A 26,083-nucleotide genomic window follows, 5' to 3' on the forward strand; every position below is an offset into this window, starting at 1 on the left:
AATGCGAGGGCATCTTTTCAAAAGAGAAGACGCTGAAGTGCCAGCCCTAGGAAGTGGGGGATGGAGTAGGTGAGGGCAGGGGCATAGGAGGCAAGCCAGGGGTGGAGGAATGGAGCCCGACACCCTTAACTTTCCAACACATCTTTTTTTTCTTTTTAAGATTTATTTATTCACAAGAGAGGCAGAGACACGGGCAGAGGGAGAAGCAGGCTCCATGCAGGGAGATGTTCCATCTTGTAGAACCCCGCCAGCACATCTGCATTGACAAGAGGGTTTTATCTTTTGTTCAGAGTTGGGGACAATTACAGAAAGAGAACACAATTCTTCAGCTGTCTAAAACTTTTGTTCGAGTATCATTCCCATTTTATTTCTGCATCATAAATCTGTAATTTTAACTCTGATCATTAGCTGATATAGTAATATAAAAAATGAGGGACATAAAAGATGTTCATACTCATTTTCATAAAGTGCAGATTTAATTTTCAATTGTTTGCTCTAGAAACATCACCTCATTTCACATCCTCCCCTGCCCCCACCTAGGGAAGGAGGAGAAAAGGCTATTTTTTATTTTTACTCAACAAATGTCTGAACAAAGAATAAATGAAAATCTGATAAAGACAAGATTTTTTTGCAAACATTTTCTCCGGGCAAGATTTCTAAGGACAACAGTAGTGAGTGTAAAATAACCTTTCGTAACTAATTTGAATACATGGAATAAAGTAACAAATACATAATTTAGACCTCCATGCTTATTTTGCAATTTTTAGGTCTCCAACTATGAAAAAGATACATAACCTGAACAAGAACAGTTCCCTTCATAAGTGACTAAATTACTTTTACTAAAGTTTGAAGACACTCTCTAGTTTTGGCCTTTGCAATCACAGGAAGTTGCTGTTCACTCATACTTTTACATACAAAATGGGCTTCTTTTACTCTACCATAGGACGGGCATCTTTTTCAAAAGAACATTGCTAGCAACAGGGTTAATTAACGAGGACTAGTGGCTTAAGTTTGCCAAATGCTCACCTCTGCAACAGTATAAATATGGATTATTAAAGTTGTCTACTCAAGTATAAAATCTGCAAAATCCTCATAATATAGGCAAAAATGTTCAAAGGCCAAGAAAAAAAATTCTTTTACAAGAAAGTGCAACTGCAGGATCTGTTTTGAATGATCTTCTAGAGAGTTCTGCAGAAAACTTAGTAGTTTGGCTCAGAAAGTAGAGTTCCTCATGAGGAATAAAAGTTCTTCCTAGAAGAATATAAAGCAAAATTTCAGGCAGCTTTCTGAAAATAAACCATTAGTTTGTGGCTACACAATGAGATAACTGGAACTTAGAATAATGAAGGCTTTTGGGTTTGCTGTGATTTGTACAAGAACTTGGCAGAGCTTTTTCTCTCTTACTCCGGGATACCACGCCATTGCTAACGTTATATATGGTAGTTACAGCACTTTGTCCAACACTGATCCCAGGCATGAAACCAATCAGGAGAAATACAGAAGAATTTTCAAATCTGTTTCAGGGCCCTTTCGGGTCAAATCTCAATACTTGCAAATTAATCATTAAAAATATATAATTTCCTTTGTTATTTTCAGTATTTTACATAGTTAGTGGATAATCATGGTAGAGCTTTCTATCATTCATCAGTGACGTCACAGTCAGATTTTCAGCATTTGCTCGGCTGCTGCTAGATGGTAAAGGAAGTTTTCTGTTGCTGGTGGAAATCGTCTTTGCTTCAGGGCCTCAAAATTGAGAACTAGCTTTTTTCCATCACCAGAAACTTCTGAAAATGGTTCCAAGTTGGTGAAGATTTCTCTCGTTTTTAGGGAAATATCCTTCAATGAAACAGGAAAATATGCCATACGTTAGCATCAAAAAAGATGATTCGCTGTTGCATTCCAAGAGTTCTCCTGCCATTTTTTAAGTTTATCAGACTATTTATAAATTGAGAAAAATGAAACTTAAAACAACTTTGAAAAACCGGCATGTTTTTGCCATTTTAGCTATTTTTAAGTGTACAATTCAGCGGCATTAACCACATCAGCAGTGTTTTACCACTATTATCCACTTTCAGAACTTTTTCATCATCCCAAACTGAAATTTTGTACCCATTAAACAGTAACTCCCGATCCCAGTCTCCAGACTCTGGTAACTTCCATTCTACTTCCTGCCTCTATGAATGTGCCTGTTCTGGGTACCTTTTGTAAGTATAATCACAAAATATTTGTCTTTTTGTGTCTGGCTTCTTTCACTTAGCATAATGTTTTTAAGGTTCATCCATCTTGTACCACATTCCTTTTTTAAGACTAAATAATTAATGTTCCACTCTATGCATATACCACATTTTGTTGCGAACCTGGATGTACAAATACTTATTTGAGTCCCTGTTTTCAATTCTTTCTGATATATACCCAGAATTCCTGCATCTATGGTAACCCTGCATTTAACTTTTTTTTTTTAAAACGTTCTTTTTTTTTTTTTTTTAATTTTTATTTATTTATGATAGTCACACACAGAGAGAGAGAGGCAGAGACACAGGCAGAGGGAGAAGCAGGCTCCATGCACCGGGAGCCCGATGTGGGATTCGATCCCGGGTCTCCAGGATCGCGCCCTGGGCCAAAGGCAGGCGCTAAACCGCTGCGCCACCCAGGGATCCCATGCATTTAACTTTTTGAGGAACCCTGGTATTGTTTTTAGAACAAATCTCTTCCCAGAGTCCTCTTCTGCCTGGGGTAAGTAACCCCACACTTGTCATGTGAGCTTTATTCTTCTTTATTGACTGACAGTGCTTTGCACGGCTGAGGATTTACCAAAGGTCACGTTAAGTCATATTTTTTTCTTGGTTTGCTGACATTCATTCATTCAAATATTTTCAAACCCCTATGATATGCCAGGCACTTTCATCCATTATACTGTGTATCACTTTTAGTCCACGAAAAACACAATAATTCATATTTACGGAAGGCCAAAGTGGCTCAGTGGGTTAAACATCTGCCTTCGACTCAGGTCATGATCTCAGGGTCCTGGGATCGAGTCCCACATTGCGCTCACTCCTAAGCAGGGAGTCTGCTTCTCCCTCTCCTTCCTCCCCCCTCCCCACTACTCATGATCTCTCTCAATAAATAAAATCTTTGAAACCAACAAAGCAAAAAAAATACTCATTTACATAGTTCACCAACACTGTAAAGAGTCAATGTTCTGGGGCACCTGGGTGGCTTATTTGGTTAAGCACCCAGCTCTTGATGTTAGCTCAGGTCGTGATCTCACGGATCCTGAGCTCATGGGTCTCATCAGGCTCCCTAATCAGCAGAGAGTTTGCTCTCCTCCCGCTCACTTGCACTCTAAGTCTTTTTTAAGAAAAAGAGTCAATGTTTTTACTCCTATGTTGACAGAGAGATGGATGGGCATGACCACCCACATGGTAGGAAAGGAGAAGCTCAGGGATCAGGTCCTTAGGACAAGCCCCACCCACTCTTCCTAGCCAGCGCTGGATGGCCCCCCAGAAACAACAGTAACAACAGAGCTGCTGGGGGGTTCCTGTCAAAGCCGAGGCTCCACTCATCCTTTAGCACCCATGCTGCTTCCTAGATAGTTGTTGACCCCTTCTTTAACATTCTTTACCTTGGCCTCTTCTTTCTATCACAGCATTCATCTATTATGGCTCACAATGATCTGGCATTTACACTATTTTCTATTTACCTACTCCACTAAATACAGGCCATGCAGGCAGGGGACTTTGCTCCCCACAGTATCCCCCTTGGCCCGTGCCTGACATATAGTTAGTGCTCAATAAATATTTTCTGGGTGAATGAACGAATAGATGGAGAACAGAGCAAGGTCCAACCGGGAAACAGGATCTGCTTATCAGGACCCCCTAGGTGGCACAGGTGCAGACAGAGAGAGACAATCCTTCCAGGCCTCTGGCCCCCATGGGATGACACAGGGTCTAGATGAGCCAAGGCCTGGGAGAGGCCAGGCTGGAAGCGTATCCCAGATGAGGAGCAAGGGCCTGGGAACAGGCACAATGCAGACATACAGACAGGAGAGGAGGCTGGGCAGGCTGCAGGGCGAGGAGGGGCTTTATCACCTCGCTGAGTGGCTTAAATAAACTCTTTGGCCATCCCAAGCTGGCGAGGGGGAGAGGCGGGCTCACATGGACACTGACTGTGGTCAGCTTGACAGGCAGACCCCACAGGCAGCCAGCCCTGCAGAGTTGATCCCAGACTCTGCTAACTGTGGCAGGGATCTGATGATATGCTTACCGATGTTCTGAACACAGTACGTCAAAGCTAGAGTAAGACACTCTCTCTAGAGTCCACTGATATAAAGAGAGCAACCTTCTCTTTATAATGCACTCTTCCATGGAAATTCTGCTAGCAGCACAGGATGCACTGGCTGGCCCAGAAGAGCATGCCTGACCACTCGGCGGTGTGTGTGTGTGTTACACTTCTCACTCTAGATGCTTGCCTTCAGCACCAGCTCCCGTACATATCTGTCCCCAGAGCCTGCTATATGGCTCCAGTGCTCCCCACCTGCTCATCGTCACCAGGGCCACCCTGCAGACCCTGGTCTGAGCGTCTGCCCATGGCACTCCACAAGTCACGGGCACTCTACGCAGCTCTGCTGCACCCTGCCCAGCAGCACCATTTCAGGACTGTCAGTATATTGGGAGATTGAGGACTTACCTGTATAACCTGGCTGTCTGACTTCTCTGGATCTTCTGCAGACTGGACAATGAGCTGACCGATCTCTTTGTGCAGTTTGCCCATCGTCATGGCCTCTGGTGAGATCAAGCATACGCTACATGAATATTTAGAAGTTTACATAATAAAAACCATGCCAGCTTCTGGAAAAGATGAACAATCACAGGAGGGAATTTTCAAAACAACCTGCTGACAACCTCCCGTTTCCATCTTAATACTGAGCACAACCAGGACAATGTGCTAGGAGGTAGGCACAGTCACAATTTATCCTTCATGTTCAAAATAAAAACACTTCTGTTTGTCACTCCAAAGAGATGATGAGATGAGCTTGTGTGAGAGACTCAGAGCAATGGAAGGCAGCAGGGAGACAGCCACCCCTTCTGGGCCTGATGCTTTGGCAGCTTAAGTGGCCCTGGCCACAGCCAGTGTCCTGTCACCGTGGTTTTATAAAAAGCAGTAATTCCCTCGTTCTCTTGTGCTTACTGACATATCATTCAAGAAGATTTTCCATACAGGAGTCACAAGTCACTCCGCCTTGTGCAGAGCTAAATTTCTATACCTTTTTTGATACTCTTCCTTCATTTCCCCTCACTTAAGTGTGGACTGGACTTCCTTCTAACAAACAGTATGAAGGAGCTCGTGTAGGACTTCTGAGACTGACTCATTAAAGGCGACGTGGTCTGTCTCTTGGCTCATTCGCTCCTGGGGAGGCCAGCTGCAGTGTTATGAGAACACTCAAGCCGCTCTATAGAGAGGCCCAGGTGGTGAGGCCTCCTGCTAAAAGCCATGTGAGTTAACTCAGAAGTTGAGCCTCCAGAGGACTGCAGGATTGGCAATATTTTGATCGAACCCTCAGGACAGACCTTGAGCCAGAACCTCTCAGCTCAGTTAATCCTGAAATTGTGAGATAATAAACACTTGCTGTTTTAAATCACTAAGTTTAGAAGTGATTTGTTAATGCAGCAAGAGATAACAGGATACAGTGTGTTTAAACAGGGATGTGGAGAAACAAGACAGTATCTTATTAACATACACAGTTCCCCATCAGCAGCCAGAACGTATTACTAGCATGGTGAGGCCTCTAAGAATAGACGCTGTGTTCTAGCCATTGAAAAATCCCTCCAGTTTCAGCACAGCAGGCTAAGCAGTCCCTTGAATACTGGTTTTAGAGAATCAGCCTAACAAAATAGAACTGTGTAAGGTAGGCGGGGGCACGGGTGAAACAGGTGAAGGGGATAAAGAGTACACTTATCCTGATAAGCACTGAGTAACATATGGAAGTGCTGAATCTTTATCTCGTACACCTGAAACTACTAGGATACTGTATGGTAACTACACTGGAGTTAAAAATGTTTAAAAATTAATTAATTTTAAAAAGTACGACTTGCTTAGCTGACATTTTGTATCAACAACAGAACAGAACAGAGAACTAACCTTTTGCAAGTGGAGCAATGGTAATCTCACTATCTGCCAGGTTCACAAACACATCATAGAGGTCTGATCTGTTGCTCACCTCCAAGTCTACAAATCCGGCGATATAACCTGTGTTACAAAGACAACCAATTATTACCGGAGCAGGAACAAATCCTATTGTGAACATATCAAAAGCGAACAGAATCTAAAAGCTCGTCTGGTGCTTTTCTTCACTGCTTTATTCAGCTGTACCCTATGGCATTTTTTTTTAATTTTTTTTTTTTTTTAATTTATGATATCACACAGAGAGAGAGAGAGAGGCAGAGACACAGGCAGAGGGAGAAGCAGGCTCCATGCAGGGAGACTGACATGGGACTCCATCCTGAGTCTCCAGGATCAGGTCCTGGGCTGCAGGGGGCGCTAAACTGCTGAGCCACCTGGGCCGCCCTAAAATTAGGATTTCTAGAGTAAGGGGATGGACGAAATGGGTGAAGGAGATGAAGAGGCACAATTTCCAGTTATAAAATATATAAGTCACAGGGATGGGACACCTGGGTGGCTCAATCCGGGGATTGAGTCCCACATTGGGCTCCCTGTGAGGAGCCTGCTTCTCCCTCTATGTCTCTGCCTCTCTCTGTCTCTCATGAATAAAGTCTTAAAAAAAAGTCACAGGGATGAAAAGTACAGCATGGGGAATATAGTTGATAATACTGTAATAACTTTTTTTTTTAATTTTTATTTATTTATGATAGTCACACAGAGACAAAGAGAGAGAGAGGCAGAGACACAGGCAGAGGAAGAAGCAGGCTCCATGCACGGGGAGCCCGATGTGGGACTCGATCCCGGATCTCCAGGATCGCGCCCTGGGCCAAAGGCAGGCGCTAAACCACTGCGCCACCCAGGGATCCCTACTGTAATAACTTGAGTGACAGTAAATAGGGTGACAGATGGTGAGTAAATTTATTACGGTGAATATTTCATAATGTATGTAATTGTCAAATCACTACTTTGTATATCTGAAACTAATATCATATGACAACTATACATCAGTTAGCAACAAAAACCCAGGGGGGAAAAAAAGCATGAGGAATACTAGGTAAAACAAGATTGTAATATGTTCACAAATGTTGAAATTGGGTGACAAGCAGATGAAGCATATCAACTTAATAAAAAGTCTAAAAACAAAATAAATTTCTATTCATTGGGGTGCCTGGGTGGCTCCGTTGGTTGAGTCTGCCTTTGGCTCAGGTCATGATCCCACGGTCCTGGGATTGAGCCCCACATCAGGCTCCCTGCTAGTGGGGAGCCTACTTCTTCTCCCTCTGTAGCTCCCCATGCTTATGCTCTCTCTCTGTCAAATAAATAAATAAAACCTTAAAATAAATTCTATTCATTACAAAGCACCGTAAGAATAAAATCCACAAACTCAGATTTTTTTGTAACATATATAATCAACAATGGGTTCATATCCTGAATATATGAAGAATTTCTATGAATCAGTAAGAAAAACCACCCGGGGGAAAAATATGTAAAAAACAGTTACTTTGCAGAAGAGGAAACACAAATGGCAAGAACAGAAATATGTTTAACCTCATTAAGAATCAATGAAAATTAAAAGCACATGAAATATCACCGTATACCCACCAAGTTGGCAAACATTTTAAAGTTTGACAGTAATCAAGTGTTGTTGAGGACAGGAAGCAATGGGACCTCTCCTACACTGGCAGGAGGATAAATTGGTACAATTTCTGAGGAAAATATTTGGCATTACCCAGCAGCTTGAGGATCTGCATGCCTTATAACCCCAAAATTCTACTTCTTGACATATAACCTACAGAAAGTCTTACATGTGTGCACTAAGAGACCCATAATAAGAATGCTTATAGCAGCACTGTTTTAAAAGTGAATAATGAGAGGGGCACCTAAGGTGGCTCAGTGAGTTGAGCGACTGACTCTTGATTTCAGCTTAGGTCATGATCTCAGGGTCCTAGGATCAAGCTCTGCATTAGGCTTGCAGTCAGTGAGGAGTCTACTTGAGATTCTCTCCCTCTACCCCTCTCCACCCGCCCCCCTTACTTGTATGCATTCTCTCTGAAATAGATAAATAAATAAGTAAATAAATGTAAATAATAAGAAAAGTCCAAATGAATAAACTATGGTATATCACTTAATGGGATACTATATAGCAGTGAACATGAATGGGTCTACAAATACCCAGATGAAAATACATAAATCCTGTTAAGCAAAAATAAAAAACCAAAACACAGACCACAGAATTCATGCATCATGAATCCTTATATATAAAGGTAGTTTAGTAAAACTAAATAATATATTATTTAGAGCTATGTATTTCTGTGTATGGGGCCAGAGGAAGGGAGTAAGAAATGAGATGGGAAGGTACATGAGATGCTTCAAAGTACAGACCATATACCATTTTTTCATCTCTGGTAAGTCCATGAGTGTTCCTTTTATTTTTTTATAACTTGCACAAACATTGCACATTAGTTTATATGTAAGAAATTTTTCATAACTGAAAAATGCAAAAACAAAAGCCCCTACCATCTATCATCATCATTATCACTTTATGAAAGAATCTTTTATGACCATAAGTCTTAGGGGGCGCCTAAGTCTTAGGTGGCTCAGTCGGTTAAGTGCCTGCCTTCAGCTCAGGTCATGATCCCAGGATCCCGGGATTGAGCCTCACACTAGGCTCCCTGCTCAGCGGGAAACCTGATTCTCCCTCTCCCTCTGCCACTTCCCCTGCTTGTGTGTCTGTGCACTCTCTCTCTTTCAAATAAATAAAATCTTAAAAAAAAGAAAGATCATAAAAGTATAAAGGGAATGATAACCTTAAATTTAATGAAACAAAAACAAAAGACTATGTTACGACAATGTCAGGATTCCTACAGATATAAATAACAGTGCTATTAAATTATTCTTAGAATCTCATCATTAAAAATTTTTTTAAATATTTTACTTATTTATTCATGAGACACACACACAGAGAGAGGCAGAGATACAGGCAGAGGGAGAAGCAGGTTCCATGCAGGAAGAAAGAAATATTAAGAAATAATAAATTATCATTATTTTGTTTAGGAATGCAGAAACAACCTTCCCCAAAATGGCAATAACCCTGGATAAAGCCAAGGCTCTCTTCCCCTGAGATCCTGTCGTCTACCTGGGCACATCTGCAGGGCTTCCAGCTCATCGGCATTCAGGTGCACATAGGAATGAAGTATGGTCCAGTCCTGTCGATGCCACACCAGGGCGGGCAGAGTCCTGAGGAATTAAGGCAAGAACTCAAAAGGTTGCTGGCCCACCCCCGATTCAGCCCGCCCTCCTTCCTCTTCTTCCCCCAAGAGGAAACTGTCTATCAGAGGCAGAGGCAGGAACATTAAACATGCCAATACCTCCAGGCTTCAAATTAAAGTAATACAATGTTTTAAATTCTGCCCCTTGGGATCCCTGGGTGGCGCATCAGTTTAGCGCCTGCCTTTGGCCCAGGGCGCGATCCTGGAGACCCGGGATCGAATCCCACATCGGGCTCCCGGTGCATGGAGCCTGCTTCTCCCTCTGCCTGTGTCTCTGCCTCTCTCTCTCTCTCTCTGTGTGACTATCATAAATAAATAAAAATTTAAAAAAAAAAAAAAATTCTGCCCCTTTTTTTGGGTCAGATTAGCTACAAAAGGCTCAAGGTGAAGTTTCAAAAGATGTCCGTGGTGGCAAGGAGTAACACTTCTAAAATTTTCCTCCAAACACCTCACTCTGAAAACTGCCACGGAGGCAGCCAAAGGCTAAGATCCAAAATGGGGCCCTGCAAGCAACAAATTTTTCTGAAGTCTCTCATTTCATATTTAAAATTCTAATCAAACTTGTAAACTACTTTGGTTTGTTTTTATACTAGGTAAGTTTCCTTAAAAACTTCCAATAATACAGCTACTAGAGAAAGAGATGCCAAATTTACCCATGATTTGGTGAACCCACTGGGGCCCTGCTGTATATTTCAGAAGCTGTGGACATCTCGGTTTCAGAAGCATCAACGGAGAGGGAAAGGGTAATTGGGTGGCAAAATAAAGACTTTGGGGGTCAAAGCAGGTGAAAGTCCTAGCTCTCTCACCTAAAATCTGAGGCAATCACTATTGTAGCAATCATTTCTAAAGTGCACTCAATGAGCAAGACACAGGCCAAAGACTTTACAGAGTATCTCCCATCCTGACAACAAGCTTACGAAGTGGGCACTATAATCTTCATTTTTCAGATAAAGAAATGGAGGCTTAGAGAGTTGAAGTATCCCATATGTGGTCAGAGAGCTAGTAAGGTACCCTCCTAGGATTTTAACCCAGATCCTATCAAGCCTTCTTTTTCTAACCAGTTAGCCTCTCAGAGCCTCAATTTTCTCATTCATAAGAGAGGGCAAGAATATTGCAGACTTTTCATCATGAGTAAATTTAGTAATGTAAGGTGACTTACATGATACCTGGCATACAGTAAGCACTAAAGCTAGGTCTTCCTGATTTTAAAAAAGAAATCTGGGGCGCCTGGGTGGCTCAGTGGCTGAGCGTCTGCCTTTGGCTCAGGGTATGATCCAAGGGTCCTGGGATCGAGTCTCGCATTGGGCTCCTCACAGGGAGCCTGCTTCTCTCTTGCCTGTGTCTCTGCCTCTCTCTGTCTCTCATGAATAAATAAATAAAATCTTAAAAAAAAATAAATCTATGAACAAGTTAGATTTGCTAAAGAAAAAAATGTTTTAAACTATAAAAATAATAATACTATGTTGGTGAATTGAATTTAAATTTTAAAAATTTTTAAATATTTTATTTATTTATTCATGAGAGATAGAGAAAGAGAGACAGAGACAGAGGCAGAGGGAGAAGTAGGCTCCATGCAGGGAGCCCAATGTGGGACTCCATTTCGGGACCCCAGGATCACGCCCTGAGCCAAAGACAGATGCTCAACTGCTGAACCTCCCAGGAGTCCTGAATTTAAATAAAATTTAAAAAAATAAAATAAATAAGAGAGGGGTGTCTGGGCTTCTCAGTCAGTTAAGTATCCGACTCTTGATTTTGGCTCAGGTCATGAGCTCAAGCACAGCATCAGGTCCATGCTCAGCATGGAGTCTTGTCCCTCTTCCTCCACCTGTGCATGCTCTCTCTCTCTCAAATAATCTTTAAAAAAAAAAAGAGAGAGTGAGTCTGTGATAAAAGTGAAAAAAATAATTACTTAAACCTTTGGATGTTAAACCATGAGACCGTATTAAGTACTCGAAAATAAAACTGAAGGTTGATCAAGAAAAAAAAAATTACTTAAAACAGGTGTCAGGGGGGATCCCTGGGTGGCTCAGCAGTTTAGCGCCTAACTTCGGCCCAGGGCGTGATCCTGGAGTCCCGGGATCGAGTCCCATGTCGGGCTCCCTGCATGGAGCCTGCTTCTCTCTCTGCCTGTGTCTCTGCCTCTCTCTCTCCCTATGTCTATCATTCATAAATGAATGAATGAATGAATGAATGAATCAATCAATCAATCAATCTTGGGGATCCCTGGGTGGCTCAGCGGTTTAGCGCCTGCCTTCAGCCCACGGCGTGATCCTGGAGTCCCAGGATCAAGTCCCACATCAGGCTCTCTGAACGGAGCCTGCTTCTCCCTCTGCCTGTGTCTCTGCCTCTCTCTCTGTCTCTCTCATGAATAAATAAATAAAATATTAAAAAAAATCTTAAAAAAAAAAAACAGATGTCAGGAAGCTGCAACTATGGATCAGCCCTCTGTGTTTGCACATAAAGTTTTACGAGAACACAGCCATGCTCATTCATTTACATATGCACTGACTCTGGCAGTTGGGTGGTTGAATCAGAGACCCTATAGGCTACAAGCCTAAAATATTTATTGTCTGGCAAGGAAAAGTTCAAACTCCCTGCTTTATTCATATTTCTAAATTTAAAAAAGAATCTCCCTAGGGGTTCCTGGTGGCTCAGCTGAGCATTTGCCTTTGGCTTGGGTTGTGATCCTGGAATCCTGGGATTGAGCCAGATATCAGGCTCCCTGCTCAGCAGGGAGTCTGTTTCTCTGCCACCCCCTGCCCCAACCTCCCCACCACACTCTCTCTCAAATAAATAAATACTTAAAAAAAAAAAAAAAAAGAATCTGCCTAAATTCAGTAACTTTGAAATATTAAATCTCACCTGAAACATTAAACCAAAATGACATTTCACCCACAGCCTAACACATTCTATTTATACCAAATGTGCAACAGAACAGAGCACACAGGAACACATATTGCCCCAAACTGGCTGCCAACAAAGCCACCACTTTTTAATGACCAGAGACAATACCTGGTGAACTCCTGGACGGCTTCTATTTTGGGGTGATAGACGACAATTCTTTTCTTTAGCATCAGCGCTGTGTGTAAGATAACAGTTTCCATTCCAAACTGAGATACAATGTCTTAAAACACAAGAAATTATAAGTTACTGCATTAAATAATATATAAGGAAACAAAATTTTTCTTTCCAATAAATAGAGGTCATTTTCTATATATAGAATACAGAAATATTTTCAAAACAGAGAATAAAGAAGCACCTTATACCCTTGACAGGCATATAAATCCATATCTGCTCCCTAGGATGGGTGCTGGTGCTGCCTAAACCTGATTCCTCCTCCAAGGGACTCTGTGGATGCACAGATGAAGCCAAAACCATAACATAGGAAATGATATGAAGGGAACCAGCATTTTCTGTCATGAAAAATCCTTAATTTTTAAAAAGAGTTCACTGACACCCCCTCCCCAACACATATACATATCATGACTGGGTCCTTTTGAGATAGCTGGACAAATCTAACACTTTAACAGGGATGCTTAGCAACGGTATAGGACAGGAGGATCAAGAGACACCTAGATGGCTCAGTGGTTAAGCATGTGCCTTCAGCTCAAGGTGTGATCCTGGGATTAAGTTTCACACCCGGCTCCCCGTGGGGAGCCTACTTCTCCCTCTGCCTGTGTCTCTGCGTCTCTCTCTGTGTCTCTCATGAATAAATAAGATAAAATCTTTTAAAAATATAAAAAATAAAAAAGGACATGAGCATCAAGAGCAATAGATAGTGCTGTGGGAGGACAAGAATGAAAGCTAGCACAATCCTCAGAGTTCCCCTATCTTCCCTTTTAAGGACCCTGAAGTCTGTGGCTTAGCCCCATACGGCCATTTTGGATGTTCCAGCTAGGAGAGAAAGGCAGGGAGTTAAAAGAGGAACTCTGGGTCAGGAGCTTGAGCTCTCCAGATGGAAGAAATAACTGCTAAAAGTAAGGAGAGGAAAACTATGGAAGTCAGTGGAGACTCAAGCCATGAAATTCAGCTTAGCTGAAAAATAACATTTCTATATAACTGTCAGAATCCTATGGAAAGGACCACCACAAAAATCTGCTTTCCAAAGACAGAATTCTAATCAAAGAAGGCAATGGAGAAGTTGAGCTTCCTTCCTGTTTCGCAAATAAATATTACATAGATGAAAGTATGCAGAGGATGCCTGGGTGGCTCAACGGTTGAGCGTCTGCCTTCAGCTCAGGGCATGATCCCGGGGTCCTGGGATCAGGTCCTGCATCGGGCTCAGGCTCCCCATAGGGAGCCTGCTTCTCCCTGTCTATGTCTCTGCCCCTCTCCCTGTCTCTCACAAACAAATAAATAAAATCTTTATTTTTAAAAAATTTTTTAAGGATTTTATTTATTAGAGACAAAGAAAATGAGAGAGAGAGAGAGAGAGAGAGAGAGAGAGAGAGAGGCAGAGACACAGGCAGAGGGAGAAGCAGGCTCCATGCAGGGAGCCTGACGTGGGACTCAATCCCAGGTCTCCAGGATCATGCCCTGGGCTGAAGGTGGCACTAAACTGCTAAGCGACTGGGGCTACCCTAAATAAAATCTTAAAAAAAAAAAAAACGAAAAGAAAAGAAAGTATACAGGAATACAGGAAGACAGAATATCAGCGTCTAATGAGGATTGCCCTGGGCTTGGGGATATTATTGTTGTTGGGATGGAACCATCTGAGATGGGGTTTTGTTTTATGTTTTTTTTTTCTTTTTTTTTTTTTTTTACCTTTGATGGAGCCTGCAAGATATGCCTTTCGGGCATCAAAATCCTTGCTAAGGAAAGAGCCATTTTCTTCACTCTGGCATATCCCCTTTGTGAGAACTGCAATATAACTCTCCATCATTTTAACTGGGCTGCCATGTTTCAGGTACATTCTGTAAGAAGAACAAAAAGCACCATCCTTTTATTCAGCATGAACCACATGGAGTAATGCAACCCAAGCCTACATACGGGTCCTTGCTAAGACTTGCTAATACACTTCTGAATGCCTGAATCTTTTCATGACGCGACCACTTCCAGAATTTAATTTGAAAATGTATTTAAAAAAACCAAGCACTCAAAAAAAAAAAAAAAAAAAAAAAAAAAACAAAAAACCAAGCACTCAAGAGACTTCAACAATTCCTTGAAGGTGGCTTTCTCCTCACATCTGGGGAAGCCTGCTATCATCCACTTAGGCAAGAGGATGAGCTATGGACTTTCTGAGGCCCTATTATTCTTAAAAATATGGTATACTTAATCTATGTCTTACATTCACAAATGGTGCTTCTAGTCAGAAAAACTCTATTTATTACTGGGATTTCCTTTGACAAGGAAGAAGTTTTGCAATGTTTATAGAAAAAGCACTAATTATAGGACCTATATTTATTATCAGAGTTCCCAGAGGTAGCTATATTTAGATAATTAAGAATTCAAACTCCTTTAAGTTTCTAGTGATAAATGCACTCTAGATATATTCACCATCAAGTTCCAAAAAATGCTGACAGGACACTGGCTACATTTATAGCTCATATGTGAAATCAGTCCCCTCCCCTGAAATCTCTTCCTGTGAGTAACTAAATCTAAATTTTGCTTGAGAAGCAAGACTGGGCCTACTTGGGTCTGTAAGCAGCTAAGGGGATAGAAAACTGGAAGGAAAATTAAATCATTGTTTAAAACAGATCAAACTGAAAACTATATTGTACATTAAGTGTAAAAAGCAAGTGTTTTAACTTCTAACCAAATTTTGTCAATCATCAATGTTTTAAAATTATTTTAATGTACAAATTGAGAAAAAAAGGTAGAGAACAATGAATATGGTAAGCTATCATAAATATAAAATAATCACACCCATGAACTCATATACATGTTTCTATATAGAGAAAATGTCTCCATTTGGGAAGTTGGGAATCAGGGAAAGAAGGGACTTACTTTCACTGTATACCCTTCTGTATTGTTTTTACTATGTGCTTACATTACCACCACCAAATAAACAGCATACCATTAAAACTGTAAAATAGATACAAAAAAATTGTAAAATAGATATACAGTAATAGAGAAGAGAAACATAGGAAGGGTAGTAGGATAAGGCCACTTTTTCCATGATAACCCTGAGCCATGAAATACTGAACAGAGGGAGGAATTCTCCAAAAATCATTCCACAGAAAAAACCACAAAGTGTAACACACAGGAGCTTATTCAGATCGGACAGCCACAGGCTGTCACACCTGGTATGGACAACTGACTCCAGGAGTGCATGAGACCTGAGTTCTCCACCATGGCCACTAGCTGGAGGGACTAGAAGATGAAGGGGGTCATGGCAAGTGACCTGAACCCCACATAGGGAATGGACTCCTTCACATGGGCTCTTCCACTGCTGCTGTGAGCAGCATGCTATAGAAGGCATGCCTGTCTGCTCCTGTCCAGAAGTGGAAGGGAGCACCTCCATGGTAACCTCAAAATCATCGAAAAGTGCTGGTCTATGTGCATGTGCACACAGACACATTAGTGGGGAGTGTGTGCACGTGTGTGTGCATGTGGGCATGCAGGAGCCTGTGGGTATGTACACACACAAAGGCAAGTGCAGTAAGTGGTAGGGGGCAGAAGAGGTGACTGCCTTGAGTCCTCATTTCTCCTAAACTGTGATAGGTGAAGAGTCCAGAATGCAACAGTGCCATGGCCCTTCAGAAGCCAAGGAACCCTTCCTTTGGGCTTCCTCTTGGGCAAGTGGGGTCTAAAGCAACCTTACATTCTGGGCCCCATAATATATACCAGTGAATTCACTGGGTAACCTAACCTTGACTCAGTCAAATGACATGGGAGTCCAGTGTTTGTTCAAAAACAACTTTGCAGTGTTTTTAGCTCATGGCTCCTAGATGGTGTCTCTTCTTATGATAATAATCTCCTTTTGTGTCAGTGCCACAGTAGCAGCAAAATGAAGATATATTCCACAGTGAACTATATACCTGGAACTTATCTCACAAGAGCCTCTCTTATCACAGCTGGCTGCAAAACCAGTAAAACTTCATTTTGTCAAAACACAACCTACCTGAAACTCTTAAGTAATGAGAAAGTAGATTTCCACTCTATGAGTGTGTGTACATAAAAATGGCAAAAAAAAAAAAAAGCAATGATTTATCAGGTTATAGTAAGAAAAACAAAACAACTCCCTTTGCCCCTGCCCCCAAAACTACTTATTGGACACAAGCTTGAGGACTGAAGTTGTAATAGATAACAATAGATTTTTTTTTTTAATTTTTATTTATTTATGATAGTCACAGAAAGAGAGAGAGAGAGGCAGAGACATAGGCAGAGGGAGAAGCAGGCTCCATGCACCGGGAGCCTGATGTGGGATTCGATCCCGGGTCTCCAGGATCGTGCCCTGGGCCAAAGGCAAGCGCCAAACCACTGCGCCACCCAGGGATCCCAATAGATAACATTAGAATTACAGGTCTATCTCATAACAGTATTAAAAAAAAAAATAAAAACCTGTCAAAGCCCTGATTAAGGAAAAACCAATGTCCCCAATATTTAAGAAAGATTTCATTAACTCTAGTGCATGTACTTACCAAGGCAAGAGAGCAGACTGGTATATTTTACACAATTTTTTTCAACAGCTAGGATGAAACTAAAGAAGTTTATCTGAGTCATGATTAACTAATTAATCAGATTCTCAGCTTCTCAGAATTCCAGCTAAGGAATATTGTCCCGTGCTTTAGCATAATTCAAAATGCCAGTTAACTTGCCCCAAAATTACTCCCATACATAGACTTTGACACATATGGACCAGCTTATCATTTCACCAGCACTTAACTTATCCATCCTGTTAAGGAAAGTTCTAAATCACAAGTGAGTAGAAGCAGCAGACCAAAAGTGGCAAGTGACTCAAAATACCCAGGAACTACAATAGTTGTGTAAACTGCTTTTTCTCCTCCATCTATCATTTTCCCAAACAAGAGGAACAGTATCCTCAAAGCAGAAGAGAAAGTTCCTCTTTATAAAACAGTTTCTGGAGGACCAGTAAAGATTAGGTTGGGGAGGCAGAGGGCTGAAATTTGTTTCCTTGGTGTTGAAATCTGCTACATAACTATTGAATAAGATCTTCATTTTTGTATGATAGCATTTAATACAGTTTTCATACAGACCTACACAATATCCTAGTGAAGGCGGCATATTTCTCTGGGTTAAAATCTTTGGCGGTCAGAACAATAGAAAAATGAGTCACCTGTCCAAAAGAAACAAAAAAGTATACTTTTTAAAGACACTTTCACAGATTTATTTTTTATTACTATATTCTAATAACCCTCTTGTACAAGACACACTGGCATTAAAAGGAAAAGATCAAAATGTAACCAAGTTTTCACTTTGTTTCTTTATACTTTTATGTTTATATACACACATATATACTTTTATATATATATATTATATTTAATTTCCTAGATAAGAATGTAATACTTTCAGAGTTAAAATTTTTTCAAAAACACAAATATATTTCAAGTATCAAAAATGTGAGTTTTCATTTAAAGTCCCCTAACCTCATCAAAGCAAAATTAGAAATGCTGTATTAGACCTACCAATTGATCAACTATTAATTAATGAAATAGAAAAAATAATATTAATAATGAAACAGGATAGGAAACAAAAATACATACAGCAAAATCACACAGTTCCTGAAATAGTCAATTCTCTGTAGAATGCCATATAATCAAAAGCACTGTTACAATAAGCTTCATTTATCTATATGACTCTATTATTATAAATATAAATTTCTGCTAATCACATCTATTATTTCCATTGAGATAAAAGAACTTTATAAAAAGCATTTCAGAAATACATTTAGAAATCATATTTTGAAGTATAAGAACTATCTCTAGGGGATCCCTGGGTGGCGCAGCGGTTTGGCGCCTGCCTTTGGCCCAGGGCGCGATCCTGGAGACCCGGGATCGAATCCCATATCAGGCTCCCGGTGCATGGAGCCTGCTTCTCCCTCCGCCTGTGTCTCTGCCTCTCTCTCTCTCTCTGTGACTATCATAAATTAAAAAAAAAAAAAAAAAGAACTATCTCTAAATCTTGCTATTGGGTAGCCCGGGTGGCTCAGCAGTTTGGCGCCTTCAGTCCAGGTTGTGATCCTGGAGACCCGGGATCGAGTCCCACGTCATGCTCCCTGCATGGAGCCTGCTTCTCCCTCTGCCTGTGTCTCGTCTCTGCCTCTCTCGTGTGCGCTCTGTATCTCTCATGAATAAATAAATAAAATCTTCCAAATAAATAAATAAATAATAAAATCTTGCTACTTTTCAAATCTGAAAAACAGATTTGAAATCAATGTTGCTATTGTTTGGCAGACTATAGGCAAAACATAGATAAATCTACTTGAAGATACATTAAGACTTTTCAGTAAGAACTTAATGAACCAAACCAAAGCTTTTATAACACGCTGAAAAACATCTTTTTTGCAATTTGTATTTTCTAATTATGAATGTTTTATCTTAAATCTCTAGTAGTTGTATTATTCCTTAAAAGATTTTTTATTTATTTATTTTGAGAGAGAGACAGAGAAAGAGCACATGTGCAAGTGTGCATGTGGTGGAGGAGGTGGCAGAGGGAGAGAAGCTGACTCCCAGATAAGTGTGGAGCCTGCCCTGGGGCTAGATCTCAGGATCCTGAGATCATGACTTGAGCAGAAATCAAGATTCAGACATTTAACCAACTGAGCGAGCCATCCAGGCGCCCCAAACCTCTAGCAGTTTTAAATAGTTGCCTTCCTGTTATTTTAAATGTAATTCCTTAAACTGGTATCTTGGACATGCTTCATATAGTCTGGCTATCAGCTATAAAAGTAGCCCTAAAAAAAAAAAAAAAGAAAAGAAAAGAAAAAAGTAGCCCTAGAAGATAAAAGAAGTCCCCACTCAGGAACACGCCAGGAGCTTAGCCACTTTCCAATATTTCTTTTCTTTGAAAAAAACCTGCTGGTTGCTTGGGGTTAGAAAAATCCACAATGACCACATACTGGTTTTCAACATGTCTCACTGATACTGTTCATATCAAATGACACACACAAAAGCCTACTGAATGCAGGAGTTTCTTTAACTCTTTCTATTCTTAATATACCCTTACCAATCACAAACAAATGAAAAAACTTTTCTTAATTTTACCAAGGATAATTTTATCCTTTAAAATAGTTTTTAATTATAGGAAATGCTTCTTTCCACTTTTTTTTTTTTAATTTTTATTTATTTATGACAGTCACAGAGAGAGAGAGAGAGGCAGAGACACAGGCAGAGGGAGAAGCAGGCTCCATGCACCGGGAGCCCGACGTGGGATTCGATCCCGGATCTCCAGGATCGCGCCCTGGGCCAAAGGCAGGCGCCAAACCGCTGCGCCACCCAGGGATCCCTTCTTTCCACTTTTAATCAGAGTCTTGTCTTTGAAAGTACGTCTACATTTCTACTTCATCAGAGTATAACCTGGAAAAGGTTTCACTATACCAACCACAGGGTCAGGCATAGAATATACACCAACAAACATTTATAGAATAAATGAGAGTGAAACCTTAAAGGAAACATTCTCAATCAAAATCATATTCAACATTTTTCAAAAGTGTGCTGTGAATGATAATGTATAAAGCTAAGTGTTACTGGAATAATGTGATATCACTTTAAATATTTTTGGTTGTGTGACCTTTATGCAGTTATACCTTTATCAAAACTGAAGAATCTGGAACTTCAATTGTTGTGATATAAAACCACGTTCTTCTGTACTGACCAAAGACGAAGGGATGGAGAAGTTTGCTCTCATCTGTAAGGCAGCATTTTCTCAGCAGTAAATTCCTTAAAGTAGCTGTCGTGGAAGGATAACACCACACCCACAGAACTTCTCCATTTGTGTCCTTTTCTACGGTGGAAAGATGGTCACTGTGAGAATGTCAAACAGCAGCAAGGAAGTGAATTGATTGGTTACTCAGAAGCACTTAGTGGAATCAGTTTTAACATCCCATTTCACAAAGCATCGCGGAGCACGGGTGACCCCATATTCCCACCTACCTCTACTGGTCAAATTATCTAGTTCTCCTAGGCCTAGTTTTAGGCCACCTGAGTGAAAAGCTTTTATAACAAATTATGAATGAAAACTTAGCCTTACAGCTTTGATAGAGGTCTCCCCTATCCCCTTCCACACAAATTCTCATAGACTCATCATTACATTTTCATCTAGTGAGAGGATCTTCAAAAAATACATGGGAAGGGTTTGTTAAAAAACAAAACTGGGAATGAAGAAAATGGTGAAATCTCAAATCACGCTACTGACTGTGCAAATTCTGTATTTAAAATTCTAATAGTGGGGCGGGGGGGGGGGGGCGGGGCTCAGCGGTTTAACGCCACCTTCAGCCCAGGACATGGTCCTGGAGACCTGGGATCAAGTCCCACCATGAGTTCCCTGCCAACCTGCCAACCAGAGGTAGCCTGCTTCTCCCTCTGCCTGTCTCTCTGCCTCTCTCTGTCTCTCATGAATAAATAAATTCTTTAAAAAAAAATAAATTGTAATAGTAATAACAATAATTGTTATCCCGTCATGTATGTAGGTTCATCATCAAAGTGAACACCTCAATAACATAGCCTAAACTTTAGAAAAACAGTTGCTGCACGTACAGCAGTAAGGATGAAGATTTTTATCTATTCTATAAGTTAAAAAAAACACCTTTACTATGGAAAATTGGAAAATATCAAGTATATAGAAGAGAGAATTTAAAAAATGAATTCCCATGGGATCCCTGGGTGGCGCAGCGGTTTAGCGCCTGTCTTTGGCCCAGGGCATGGTCCTGGAGACCCGGGATCGAATCCCATGTCGGGCTCCCTGCATGGAGCCTGCTTCTCCCTCTGCCTATGTGTCTCTGCCTCTCTCTCTCTCTCTCTCTCTCTCTGTGACTATCATAAAAAAAAAAAAAGAATTCCCCAGTCTCTATCATTCAGCTCCAGCACCTAGCTACATCTAGCCCCTCCATGTTTCATAAGGGGGAGAGATACTTCTCCCCCCATTATTTTGAACTAAATCCCTTTTAAATCTGTGTCTATATGAAAAATAGAAAACCTGCTGAATTGAAAATACAATAGGTCATCTTTATTTTTGCTGTTATCAAATAAAGTAAGACTTTTAACCCAACTTCATTCAGAAGTACCTGCAAACTGGACTAAGATGCCTGAAATCCTTAGGTTTTGTTTTGAAGTAGTTTTTAAGGGAAACCTGGGTGGCGCAGCGGTTCGGCACCTGCCTTTGGCCCAGGGTGTGATCCTGGAGACCCGGGATCGAATCCCACATCGGGCTCCCGGTGCATGGAGCCTGCTTCTCCCTCTGCCTGTGTCTCTGCCTCTCTCTCTCTCTCTCTCTCTCTCTGTGACTATTATAAAGAAATTTAAAAAAAAGTAGTTTTTAAAATCACAATCAGGGGCACCTAGGTGGCTCAGCGGTTGAGCACCTGCCTTTGGTTCAGGTCTTGATCCTGGGGTCCTGGGATTGAGTCCCACATCCGGCTCCCCGCAGGGAGCCTGCTTCTCCCTCTTGCCTGTGTCTCTGCCTCTCTGTGTGTCTCTCATAAATAAATAAAATCTTTAAAAAGTAAAAGCTAAAAATCACATCAGAAAATAAATACAGGAAGCCATTCCCAGATAAATGCACTCCTTTGAGACATCAAAAAATACAGCCAGTTTTGCTAAACGCAAGCAAGCAACCTTCTTCTACACTAGAGGAAGAGAATGTTCGTAAAAAATCTCAATAGGGGGGCAGGCTGGGTGGCTCAGTGGTTTAAGCGCCTGCCTTCCGCCGGGGTGTGATCCTGGAGTCCCTGGATCCCTGCATGGAGCCTGTTCCTCCCTCTGCCTGTGTCTCTGCCTCTCTGTGTGTGTGTGTGTCTCTCATGAATAAATAAATAAAATCTTAAAAAAAAAATCTCAATAGGATGTTATTTCAAAGGACGACGGCAGGCAGGGAACCCCGGGGTGGGGGGGGGGGCTAGCTGCCACCTATAGGATGAATGGTTCCTGGAAACACCTAACCCTGAAGCACTGCACACGGCACAGGTACACCCAAAGCTCCCAACGTACTTCCTCAACCACTAACTCATCACTAACCAGGATCCCACCATAATGCAAGGAGCTCCCCCTGGCTCCACCGCTTCTTAGCGTGCCTCCCGGACCAATGCCACCCGGGGCCGGGGCCTCCATCTGCTTCTCCGAAACGTGCCCATCAGACATTACCACCCCCCACCCGCGCCCCCGCCCCCGCCCCCGGGAGCTGTGGGAGAAGTTTAACAGGAGATGACTCGTCCTATAACGCTCAGCCCCCCGGCTGGCACAGTCGGCCACCGAGACTCGAGCCGCTCCAGCACAGAATCGGGGCCAGGCGCGCGCACGTCCCCCGCGTCCCCCGCGTCCCGCCGTCGTCCCGGCCGCCTCCCAGCCGCGCGGCCCGCCACCGGCTCCCGGCCCAGCCCCCGCGCCCCTGCAGCCGCCGGAGCTCGGCCACCCTCGACGTCCCCCCACCCCGCTGCCTGGCCCGGGCGGGTCCCACGCGAGGCCGCAGGCGGGCAGGCCCGGGGCGGACGGCCGGGCCCCGCAGCCCCCCGCCCAGGCCCGGTAGGGAGGGGGCCGCGCCGGGAAGGACCACCCGGGCCCAGGCGGAGGCGGAGGCGGAGGCGGAGGCGGAACTGAAGCGCGGGCCTGCGGGGCGCGGCGCCTTCGTCCTCACCGATCAGCCCGACTCCGAGCATCAGCTGAGTGTCCACCGCCTCAGCCGCAGCCATTTTCCTCCGCCGCCGCCCCAGCGCGCCGCTCCCGACAGCCCGCTCGCAGGCCCCGCCCCTGCCCCGGGCACGCCCACCCCACGCAAGGCCCCGCCCCTGCCCCGGGCACGCCCACCCCACGCAAGGCCCCGCCCCTCCCTGGAGGCCCCGCCCCCGGCTCACCTTGGCTTCCCGCTCTCCTGCTCACCTTCAGCCCCGGGGTTCCTCGCCCTCAGAAAACTCCCTTGGCCTCCGCCAATTTCCCTCACTTCCTCTAATCCGGGTCTTCTTAAACGCCGTCCTCCACCTACTCCAATCTTGCTCCCCTTCCCACGCTTTTCTCATTCTACTTCTGCTCTCCAGACCGGCTATAAAGAGGGGCCCTGAGTATGGAGGAAGGGTCTCCATTCATTCATTCATTCATTCATTCACACACAAACCCTGAAGATTTGCAAAGACTGTGGGAATACACTGTTGAGCAAGACAGAGCATTCTAGTAGAAGGAGACAGGCAATGACCGAGTAAAATAATCCTAAAACAGCCTAGAGTGATAAACCCATTGCAATAGAATAGTGCAGTATTTTGGAGGGTGGAGACAGTATGGTGCTTTAAAGGAGATTTGGAGGAGGCCCCTGGGGGGCTGTCAGTTAAGCCTCTGCCTTGAGCTCAAGTTATGATCTCAGGGTCCTGGGATGGAGCCCCACATGGGGCTCCCTGCTCAGTGGGGGAGCGTGCTTCTCGGTCTCCATCTGCTCCTCCTCCTGCTTGTGGACTCTTTCCCTGTCAAATAAATGATTAAAATCCTTTTTAAAAAATAAAAAATAAGTAAAATAAAAAAGATTTTTTCATGAGAGAGAGAGAGAGAGAGAGAGAGAGAAGCAGAGACACAGGCAGAGGGAGAAGCATGCTCCATGCAGGGAGCCCATCGCTGGAATGGATTCCCGGGGTGGGGAGCCTGATGCAGGGCTTTATCCTAGGAGCCTGGGATCATGACCCCACCCAAAGGCAGACAACCAACCACTGAGCCACTCAGGCATCCCTGGTGTAGAGTTTTAAAAGAAAGAGTATGGGACGCCTGGGTGGCTCAGCGGTTGAGGGCCTGCTTTTGGCTCAGGGCGTGATCCCAGAGTCCTGGGATCAAGTTCTACGTTGGGCTCCCTGCATGGAGCCTGCTTCTCCCTCTGCCTGTGTCTCTGCCTCTCTCTCTGTGTGTCTCTCATGAATAAATAAATAAAATCTTAAAAAAAAAATAAAGAGTACAATATGTTGTTAAATGAAACATACAAATAAATCAAAACTTAAAGACATATAGGAAAATGACAATGACCACATTTAGAATAGTGGTTACCTCTGTAGGGCAGGGAGGGGAAGGGCTTCAACTACATTTGTAATACTTTATTTCTTTTTTTCTAAATATTTGAGAGAGAGAGAGAGCATGAGTGGGGGAGGCAGAGGTAGAAGTAGACTCCCCACTGAGTGGGGAGCCCAATGCGGGGCTTGATCCCAGGACCCCGACATCATGACCTAAGCCAAAGGCAGATGTTTTAACTCACTGAACCACCCAGGTGCCCCTGTAATACTTTATTTCTTAAGCTGGGTGGAAACTACATGTTTTTCTTCGATTGGTATATATTTATGAAATATTTCTTTTTTTTCAAAAGATTTTATTTAGGGGATCCCTGGGTGGCGCAGCGGTTTAGCGCCTGCCTTTGGCCCAGGGCGCAATCCTGGAGACCCGGGATCGAATCCCACGTCGGGCTCCCGGTGCATGGAGCCTGCTTCTCCCTCTGTCTGTGTCTCTGCCTCTCTCTCTATGTGTGACTATCATAAATAATAATTAAAAAAAAGATTTTATTTATTCATGAAAGAGAGAGAGGCAGAGGCACAGGCAGAGGAAAAAGCAGGCTCCATGCAGGGAGCCCGACGTGGGACTTGATCCCGGGTCTCCAGGATCAGACCCTGAACCGAAGGCAGGCGCTCAACTGTTGAGCCACCCAGGCGTCCCTGAAATATTTCATATTAAAGACTTTAAAACATATCAAATGAGACACCAAAGACCCTCCCTAATTAATTAGCTTTGTGAGATTTGGGTTTAGAGGCATAGAGGATCCACGAGAAGGGCTCCTGCAGTCACCCAAACTGTCTGGTTCCTTTTTCTCATTTAGTTCTCTGTTTAAATATCTGTTCCTAAGAAAAGCCTTCCTCCAAACCTTTTTTTTTTTTTTTTTTTTTTAGGATTTTATTTCTCCTGTGTCCTCGAGATTCATTCTTCGACTCTATGAGAAAAGAACCAAGGTCTCCTTGATCATCATGAATAAATAAAATCTTTTTTAAAAATAAAACTTAGGGCAGCCCCAGTGGCTCAGCAGTTTGGCGACGCCTTCAGCCTGGGGCGTGATACTGAAGACCTGGGATTAAGTCCCACGTCCGGGCTCCCTGCATGCTTCTCCCTCTGCCTGTCTTTCTCTCTCTGTGTGTGTCTCTCATGAATAAATAAATAAAATCTTTAAAAAAAAAAAAACTTAAAAAAAATAAAACTTTACACCAGTGCAACAGGAGCTAACATTTACTGAATGGCAGACATTGTTCTAAGTATTTTACTTGTATTATTTTCCTTACTCCTTACAATATCCCCGTGTATAAGTCCTATTAGGTTCCCCAATGTACAAGAAGACTGAAAAGTGGCACACTTTTCCCAGGATCACATAGTTTGCAAGTGGTGGTGCCAGGATGTAGACCCAAGCAAGGGAACTCCAACTACACAAGAGATCACTTGTGTACAAAGCTTCCCATTCTGTTGCATACTATTTGTATTCATTTGTGAGTTGCCTTTCTTGGCTCAACTTTGTTTTTTAAAATATTTATCCAAGTT

At 42.7% G+C, this 26,083-nt stretch overlaps 1 protein-coding gene across 5 annotated transcripts; it reads right to left on the reverse strand.

The window, feature by feature from the left end:
• Positions 1–143: 143 nt before the first annotated feature.
• DENND10 (DENN domain containing 10) lies at positions 144–23,285 on the reverse strand. 5 transcript variants are annotated; one of them, XM_041743951.1, is made up of 9 exons: positions 23,178–23,285; positions 20,205–20,333; positions 17,588–17,667; positions 14,193–14,341; positions 12,441–12,552; positions 9,296–9,396; positions 6,139–6,246; positions 4,687–4,781; positions 144–1,836 (listed from the first exon to the last, which is right to left on the reverse strand). In XM_041743951.1, the coding sequence occupies exons 2-9, from the start codon at positions 20,235–20,237 to the stop codon at positions 1,660–1,662; spliced, it is 855 nt and encodes a 284-aa protein (XP_041599885.1). In that variant the 5' UTR covers positions 20,238–20,333; positions 23,178–23,285; the 3' UTR covers positions 144–1,659. The 5 variants fall into 5 exon arrangements, with proteins under 5 accessions (XP_041599885.1, XP_041599883.1, XP_041599884.1 ...); XM_041743949.1 differs by having other exon boundaries at positions 20,137–20,333; positions 23,178–23,279; XM_041743950.1 differs by having other exon boundaries at positions 20,205–20,353; positions 23,178–23,278.
• Positions 23,286–26,083: the final 2,798 nt, after the last annotated feature.

The sequence above is a fragment of the Vulpes lagopus genome, chromosome 2 (genome assembly GCF_018345385.1).
Source record: "Vulpes lagopus strain Blue_001 chromosome 2, ASM1834538v1, whole genome shotgun sequence".
In the NCBI taxonomy this organism is placed as follows: Eukaryota; Metazoa; Chordata; class Mammalia; order Carnivora; family Canidae; genus Vulpes; species Vulpes lagopus.

Bases quoted from the DNA above. Each gene is read 5' to 3' on its own strand.
- DENND10 (XM_041743949.1), bottom strand. From the start codon at position 23,232: ATGGCTGCGGCTGAGGCGGTGGACACTCAGCTGATGCTCGGAGTCGGG. The intron at 14,342-17,587 runs GTCTGTATGAAA...TTCTTCTTACAG, and splicing joins TTCACTAGGATATTGTGTAG to AATGTACCTGAAACATGGCA. The intron at 1,837-4,686 runs GTAAGTCCTCAA...GTTTCATTGAAG, and splicing joins CAGACAGCCAGGTTATACAG to GATATTTCCCTAAAAACGAG.